The 9357-nt window shown below is 40.9% G+C and overlaps 1 protein-coding gene across 1 annotated transcript in view; it reads right to left on the reverse strand.

Moving 5' to 3' along the window:
* LOC112239410 (B-cell lymphoma/leukemia 11B) overlaps positions 1 to 5826 on the reverse strand; it is a 57544-nt gene extending 51718 nt beyond the window's left edge. Inside the window, exon 1 of the mRNA XM_042319165.1 lies at positions 4872 to 5826. Within this exon, the coding sequence (XP_042175099.1) occupies positions 4872 to 4935 (64 nt within the window). The 5' untranslated portion in view covers positions 4936 to 5826. The remainder of the gene's footprint in view (positions 1 to 4871) is intronic.
* Between the last annotated feature and the right edge of the window lie 3531 nt (positions 5827 to 9357).

Genomic DNA, 9357 nt, shown 5'->3' on the forward strand with positions numbered 1-9357 from the left:
CCTACATCGACAAAATCATAAACAGGATTTTACGTCTCCATTTAAATCAATGTCAATCCACTGTCATCACTATCATCCGTCGCTATCATCGCTATCATGGACGGCATCACTATCATCCGTCGCTATCATCACTATCATGGACGTCATCGCTATCATCACTATCATGGACGGCATCACTATCATCCGTCGCTATCATCGCTATCATGGACGTCATCGCTATCATGGACGGCATCACTATCATCCGTCGCTATCATCGCTATCATGGACGGCATCACTATCATCCGTCGCTATCATCGCTATCATGGACGTCATCGCTATCATGGACGGCATCACTATCATCCGTTCGCTATCAATAACTATTGGTCAAGTGGACTTTGTTTTGAGCAAAAGAACGTTAGATTTAAATTATATGTGAAATATTGTTAAAATAACACAGAAAATATGTAACTTATCTTAACATAAACGATTAGTCAAATTGACCCCAGGATTTGTATATAAACTCAATACATTAAGTAATGACTTTAAAAAATATACAAATGTTTAACCTATATTTAACTAGGCAAGTCAGTTAAGAACAAATTCTTATTTACAATGACAGCCTACTCCGGCCAAATCCAGACGATGCTGGGTCAATTGTGCGCCGCCTTATGGGACTCCCAATCACGGCGGGATGTGATACAGCCTGGATTTGAACCAGGTACTGTAGTGATGCCTCTAGCACTGAGATGCAGTGCCTTAGACCGCTGCGTCACTCGTGAGCCTGAGAATTTAAGAATGATTACCTAAGGCATTCAAGGTAACCAGCCTAGAACACTAGACTAAACTACACTTGCGTCAACCATGGCATTGAGAGAAAAACGTGGTAATGCTTTCAGTTATGGCACATAACGGAAAATAGTTCCTACATGATAGAGTGCTTGCTTTGTTATCCAACTGATCATGTCCTTTCTGTCACCCTGTGAACCCCGTTCATAGCTGCTCAAAGCTACATTTTATACTCTTTTTGCAAAAAAAAGTAGTTTGTAGTTCCAGTAGTTAGCTACAACGCTACAAAAAAGTAATTAACTACAGGTAACACTACCAAGATTTCAATTTAGTTCAACTACCACCAAGCTACTGTAAAATGTACTTGAATTACTAGTTGAACTACTCCCCAACACTGTCCTTTAGCCTCTGGTCTCATCCTCCCTCCCTCCCTCCCTCCCTCCCTCCCTCCCTCCCTCCCTCCCTCCCTCCCTCCCTCCCTCCCCCTCCCTCCCTCCCTCCCTCCCTCCCTCCCTCCCTCCCTCCCTCCCTCCTCTCCTCTCCTCTCCCTCCCTCCTATATGCACCTCCGTCCCTCTCCCCCTCCCCCTCCCTCCCTCCCTCCCTCCCTCCCTCCCTCCCTCCCTCCCTCCCTCCCTCCCTCCCTCCCTCCCTCCCTCCCTCCCTCCCTCTCCTCTCCTCTCCCTCCCTCCTTATACGCATCTCCCTCCCTCCCTCCCTCCTCTCCTCTCCCTCCCTCCTTATACGCACCTCCGTCCCTCTCCCCTTCCCTCTCTCCCTCCTCTCCCTCCCAGATGGGTGTATTGCCTCCAGGGCTAACCTGGGGGTTATGGCATGATACAAGGCAGCTCGCCCAGTATCGGTTTACACACATATGAGCACACTACGTGTATTTGGCTTAATTCATTTGCAGGGCCTATACTGTAAATACAGGCATGGACACATGCAAACACACAAAACCTCACACACACACGGCTACACACACGCAATGCATATGTACACACGCAATGCATATGTACACACGCAGACACAGGTGGACAGAATTAGGGACAGATGGGCAGATGGACACATACAAATTCTACATTCTCTTTCTCTTGTTCTCTCCCTCTCTGTCTTTCTCTCTTTCCTAGTTTATAGTCTAATTACATTTCTTTCATAGAATATATGCATTGTATTTCACGTTAATGTTGAATGGTTTAAATCCTCTGGCTTAGCGTTATGTCAGTAACTGTTCTGTGCTTCCCAGTCATAAATACATACACCCCCACATGCAAACACACACACACACACACTCACAGTTTCAGATATTCGCTATAGATAGGTTGTTGTTGAAGAAGCATTTTCAAACTTTTTCAAATATTTGAACACACGGTTCGTTCCGTAGCTCTGTAAGCAAATGAGCCATAGGTGTGTAGGAGTTATTATAGTGGTGGAATGTCCCCTGAGCCCTGTGTGATGTTACGAGCTGCAACCCGAGGGCTGTTGATGAACTTAAACACAGACCTGCCTCGGGCTCACCTGTCCATCATCCTCACCGATTCTTCAACTAAAAAACGGGTGATTTGTGAGACAGAAAACAACACCCTTTCCTGCTGCTAACCCTACAATGCAGATGTAGCATCTCTTACAAACCTGTTACATCTCCCGTCCTTTCAGTAATACATGTAATCTAATAACACTTACAGTGGGCGCAGGCAATGGGCCTGTACCTATTTCAGTTCTACTCATGAGCACATTATATACATACATGGGGAAGGGGATTGTTGTGAACGACACCTGATGAAAACAACTGTAATACAAAACTCATGTCCTCGTCCTGCAGCAACTGACCAGGTTGCTGATTTAACTGCTATCATGTTAGACTCCTCTCACCTGCTATGAAGAGAGAATGACAGCACTTGAATTTGATTACTCAGGCCTATTGACAACCAATGGCTGCTGCTGTCTGATAGCTGACAGCGGGAATCCAGTCCCAGCTGCAGCAAGCAGGGATCCAACCACTGCAGAGCATCTCGTATATAGGATGCATGTCTAGGCTACAACAATATTACAAGTCACGTCAGCACGCAAGGTTAGACCACAACTGAAGGTAACAAGATCTACACTGAGAATGTTAGGTCTTCCTTTGTCTTGGGGTGAAAATTGAAACAGCCTTTGTGACATGCAAAATTATTTTGGTTCAAAATAAATGATTTCAATTTAATTCTTCAAGCTGTTATGATTATACTTGCTTTAAAAAAAATATATATATATATATATATATATATACTTGGTATTGATATCTGGGGTTGAGGGTTAAAATACTGAAAGATTAAAAAGTCATGATAGAATAAAAAGAAGATTTAAAGATCTAATAAATTGGGGATAAATCCAGTAAAAAGGCTGCAGAGTAAATGATTATTCTACATGTTAAATAGTGTTGGGTAGGACATAATGTACCTAACCCCGCTCAACACAAAACAGATTTATCCAAAGATTACATCATAAACCTCTGTTATGAATTAGCTAGATTAGGCCACTATGAAATTGGATTTAAGAACGGGAGAGAGCGCTGGGAAAACTCTGGATTTATTTAACTGATTTAAAATGTGATTATGTGACGTATTTTACTCATATGCCCATAACAATCTTCAATCAGATGTAATCTATAACATATCGGTTCGGGCCTAGGAAATTCACTTCGATTAACTACTGATGATTACGGCATTAAATGAAGGCCTGCCTACCCGAATCCACCAGCCTGGAATCCACGACAAGAAGCGAATCGTTTTCAAGCATTTTGGTGACGTTGGTGGTACTTTAGATACCCCGTCCTTTTCCAATATAAGTTATTATAGGCCTACCAGACGGCTGAACATCAACTAACTATTCACAACCTTGATCCACATGCTCTTCTTCTCTCCCAATAACTTGGTATCCAGACATGGCTTTTCGCTAATAAAGTGCAGGTCTATAATGCACAATATGCCGATAATACCCGCAACAACTGCAACATCTCCGGCCAAAAGAAAGAAACGATTAGACTGCATAGAATAATTATATAATCAATATTCACCTGAATGTCACGCTGACATAAATACATAGTTTTCGTCTAGCAGAAAAGGGTATAGGCAATATAATTCTCAAAATGCATGATTGAATGGGCTAACTTAGATAATAAAGGGTTTCAGGGAAATCAGGAATATACATTTCACGGACTGATCAATGAATTATTGATGTCTTCTAAGTGTGTGTGTGTGTGTGTGTGTGTGTGTGTGTGTGTGTGTGTGTGTGTGTGTGTGTGTGTGTGTGTGTGTGTGTGTGTGTGTGTGTGTGTGTGTGTGTGTGTGTGTGTGTGTGTGTGTGAGTGAGAGAGAGAGATATGGCGTAATGCACAACTAAAGTCTAATTGAATGGTTTTTGAAAGGCTTCCAAGCAACCAGGATGGATTGTTATTTATCTTCGCACACAGTAGTAGTCTATGAGTGTCACATCTCTTCTCAACAAATTGCACTTTAAAACACAAGTGCAATTTTGGTTAATTAATTTCAATAACACAATGCCTAATAGCCACTTGACATTTAGCCACAGGGACAGAAATGTGCGATTCAACAATAGGCTATTAGAATGAATAAATACATTATCTTTACATTTGGAATTGTAAATTGTGAAATAAAATAGTATGTATTTTGTTTCACAATTATTTTGGTTTTAAATGTGAATTAATTATTGGTTGAATACGCCCGAAACAATAACCTATAAAGGCTGGTTATAACCATGAATGCACGCTCGATATTTTTTCAGGACATCAGTAGGTCCTTACAAAGAAAGTTTTTCTGGACTTTTGATTTTTCAGGTTCTTGCAGAGACTGCTTAAAAATCAGACCATTCCACCCCTCTTGCAAAGATAAAAAAAAGTGGTTTGCATTTAAACATAAATAGCTATGCTATAGAATAAGATACGTGTTTAAAACGTATCTTGCTTGCTCCAGTATCACACCGTAAACATGTAGGCCTAAATTCATCCTAATAATTGCGCGTGATAATGGTAATTTAATCTGGTATATAATATGCTAAATTCACATATTTAGGCTATTAACAATTGATCTATACGGTGATCATACTCACGTCGTATTGTTTCTCTTTGCGACAGTGGTAGGTGCTGTGGGTTCCCCTGCTTGCGACGGGACATTGCCCCTGCATCTACTCTGGCATCGCCCGGAGACCTGCGCTTGGGGTTGGCTTGCTCCGTGATGATCCTCCGCTGGTCTGGTGCCCGGTAACTTTTTTCAAATTGCTTCCAATTCAGACGATTTACACAAAGCTACTGCAAGTGAAAATGAGCCTAGTGTGTTTTTATTGTGGTTGTTGAAAGGCGGGTAAAAACCGTTGGTCAATTGTCCAGTTCTCTTATCGCAGAATCACTTACCCTAAACGCAACACCTGGAATTGCCAAAGGTAGCTTTAGGACACAACAGAAACATGCAGGTGCATGCAAATATTTCTGGAAGGTTACGTTTTGTTAATACAGCAATGGATATTGTAATAATTGCAGAGAATAACGATCATTTAAATTCCGACGAGGTGCCCTCTTCTGCAGCGCGTTGACAACTTGAGTAGCCTACGGTGCATGCCACTCTTCGACCGATGGGTCAATATTCGATTCAACTGTCACCTCTTCTTCTCCTCTGATATGTTCTTAAATAATTATAACAATTTAGCTACTCATTTACGTGATGTGAGCTTTGGCCCCATTCAGTCCTCGCGGCGCGCGTCTTGGCAACGGTGAACGGAATGGCATGGAACTCTACGCTCTAGGAGTTGAGGGGGAGACGGAGACAACAGCCAGTTACAGCCAAACACCTCCTCTTTCTCTCATTCCAAACAGCGGAGGTCCAGTGTTTCCGTCTTGTTGCTTTGGGAGGACCCCTTCGTGTGTGTGTGGCTGGGGTTGCCTCTGTACAATGGGATAAGAATTCAAGTTCAAGTGCGGACGTGACGTTGCGTCCACGCTGAGAGAGACATTAGTGGGACTTGGGGGCAGTGGGGGCGACTAGCGGTGACTCGCGTGCCCATTGGCTTACCTGGAGTGCGCGCGTTTGGCGCGTGCGGTAAGGAATCAAATGGACACAGCGCGAGGAAACCAACGCAAACCGTGTGTGCATGTAGCGCAGACAACCCGTTCCAAATCGCTTTCACAATGAGATGATGGCATATCATGTAACAGATTTCAAGGTGGATTTTGAAAAAGCTTTAAAATAAGGCTACTTTGAGCCTGAGTAATTTGAAGACTGGGGTTTTTGGGGTAAGCATAGAAGTGATTTGGTCCAAATTAGATTTGATTCTACATTCAATAGGCTACCGACATTCGCTTTGCGTAAATGCAATAGCAATTTTTCATAAAGATTATGTTTATTACTAATGCAGTGTTTCAGTTGTTTATCATTTTGCTAATATGTAAAATAAGACACGGAGGCCTACATAAAAAATGCTGTGCCAAAAAGAACATTAGGCTATAATTAATTGAGGCATTAATGCAATAATGCATAATAAAAAAAGAACCCATTGTTATGAGGACAGTATATTTTAATGTTGTGCATTAGACACTCTCAGACATGTTGGCCTATAATGATTATTGAATTAATTGAGGTAGCAAACATTTCACATTTTAAACAATAACAATTTATGGGAAAGCAGTCCATTGTGACATGTATAACAATAGACAGACATACTGCACAGGTATGCCAAAAGGGAAATCTCCCCTGTGTTTGTCCGTGTTCTACATATTCATCTCCACCTTGTTGTGAAGCAACAGTACCCTCTGTTGGCATGACGATGTTAGCCTCCTCTAACGTTCCCCTGTGGCTGTGTGTCACTTTATTGGGTTTCATTGTACAATATGTGCATTATTAGCGAGTCTCAGAACAGTTGATCTCTCAACTGTCACATTTCCTCACATCATTTTCTCCTTTAAAAATGCCACTTAATTTGCCATAATAGGGATTTCTATACCAATTTAAAATCATTCCTATTTGGACAGGATGATCAGGTCAGTCAAGTACTATGGCCTCATTGAGAGAGAAAAAAACACCTTCAATAACATTAAAGTGTAATGCTCTCTGGTCATCATAGATTGAATGATGGAACTGAATGACCCACTTGAGAGACGTAGTGTATAAAGGTTAACACCACATTCCAATGATTCCAGACTGTTTGTAACATTCTTTTAGATAAAGACATTAACACATCATACATGTACATTTCCTAGGACCTCACCTTTGTCTGTCCAGTCACGCCCCAATTAGTGTAAAAGAGGAGCATCTTTAATCTAATGAAGTAACATGTAAGTACTACAGCACACTAATTGCTATATTGTTCACATACGAATGAGGACATTTTAGTGACTGCAAAATGTAGTATGATCAAATTAAGTATGATCAAATTAAGTATGATCAAATTAAGTATGATCAAATTAAGTATGATCAAATTAAAATGAACTTCATGTGGACACAATTTCCAACCGAGGCAATGGCATACAACATTTATTATAGGCTGTAATGAATATTACATGAAAGTACATTTTAAGAGCATTAGAAGTCTGATTGCTTGAGGCCAGGCCTATGGGATGTCCGGGACAGTCATTATTTATATAAATGAAATGTCATATCAGCTCTGTCTCAAATCAACATAACCCCAGAAGACCCTAACGTAGAAACAGTGTACAGATATCTAATAGGTAATCTATGTGTGTTGTCAACAAGCAGAGTGTTTTGACAAGAGGGCATTGTACACAGAGTGACTGGTATCTATATATACGTTTGTATATTTTAACAGGCAGATTCTCATTTACAATGAATTCTCTGTTTAACCGTTTCTATTAATATTATTATTTGATCTAGTCCATTAACATTGTTACTTGATAATTCTGCTGAATTCCATAACCTATTTATTTTCTATTGTTAATCATTGTTACTCTTTTTTGAATGTGACTTGTGCTTTGGCATTATGTATCAACAGATCATGCCAATAAAGGAACTTTAGATTTAAATTGATAGACAGTGACTGAGAGAAAGAGACAGACAGACAGGCTGAAAGAGAGAGAGAGCGACATAGAGAGAGAAACATATGTATATACAGTGCAATCAGTTCAGTCGGAAACTATTCAGACCCCTTGAAATGTTCAATATTTTGTTACGTTACAGACTTATTCTAAAATGGATTAAATACTTTATAAATAAAAATAAAAAATCATCAATCTACACACATTAACACATACTGACAAAGTGAAAACAGGTTTTTAGAATTGTTTGTACATTCATTACAAATAAAAACAGAAATACCTTATTTACATAAGTATTCAGACCCTTTGCTATGAGACTTGAAATTGAGCTCAGGTGCATCCTGTTTCCGTTGATCATCCTTAAGATTAATCATCCAGGAGTCCACCTGTAGTAAATTCAATTGATTGAACGTGATTTGGAAAGGCACACACCTGTCTATATAAGGTCCCATAGTTGACAGTGCATGTCAGGACAAAATCCAAGCCACAAGGTCAAAGGAATTTTCCGTAGAATTCCAAGACAGGATTGTGTCGAGGCACAGATCTGGGGAAGGGTACCAAAAAATGTCTGCAGCATTGAAGTTCCCCAAGAACACAGTGGCCTCCATCAATCTTTTATTTTTATTTTTTATTGTTTTAATTGAACCTTTATTTAACTAGGCAAGCCAGTTTAGAACAAATTCATATTCTTATTTGTAACCACCAAGACTCTTCACAGACTATCTGCCTGGCCAAACTGAGCAATCGGGGGAGAAGGGCCTTGGTCAGGGAGGTGACCAAGAACCGGATGGTCACTCTTACAGAGCTCCAGCAAAAGGCACATGACAGCCCACTTGGAGTTTGCCAAAAGGACTCTCTAAAGGACTCTCAGACCAAGAGAAACAAGACTCTCTGGTCTGATGAAATCAAGATTGAACTCTTTGAACTAAATGCCATGCGTCACACCTGGAGGAAACCTGCCAACATCCCTACGGTGAAGCATGGTGGTGGCAGCATCATGCTGTGGTTATGTTTTTCAGCAGCAGGGACTGGGACACGAGTCAGGATCGAGGGAAAGATCAACAGAGCAATGTACAGAGAGAACCTTGATTAAAACCTGCTCCAGAGCGCTCAGGACCTCAGACTGGGGCGAAGGTTCACTTTCCATCAGGACAACGACCCTAAGAACACAGCCAAGATATCGCAGGATTGGCTTTGGGACAAGTCACTGAATGTCCTTGAGTGGCCCAGCCAGAGCCCGGACTTGAACCCGATCAAACATCTCTGGAGAGACCTGAAAATAGCTGTGTAGCAACGCTCCCCATCCAACCTGAGAGAGGATCTGCGGAGAATAACAGGAGAAACTCCCCAAATACAGGTGTGCCAAGCTTGTAGCATCATATACCCAAGAAGACTCAAGGCTGTAATCGCTGGCAAAGGTGCTTAATAAAGTACTGAGTAAAGTGTCTGAATAATTATGTAAATGTGATATTTCATTTATTTTTATACATTTGCAAAATGTTCTAAAAAACAGTTTTTGCTTTGTCAATGTCAAAAACATTGAATCCATTTTAG

This window comes from Oncorhynchus tshawytscha, unplaced genomic scaffold (assembly GCF_018296145.1).
Source record: "Oncorhynchus tshawytscha isolate Ot180627B unplaced genomic scaffold, Otsh_v2.0 Un_contig_388_pilon_pilon, whole genome shotgun sequence".
NCBI classification, from domain to species: Eukaryota; Metazoa; Chordata; class Actinopteri; order Salmoniformes; family Salmonidae; genus Oncorhynchus; species Oncorhynchus tshawytscha.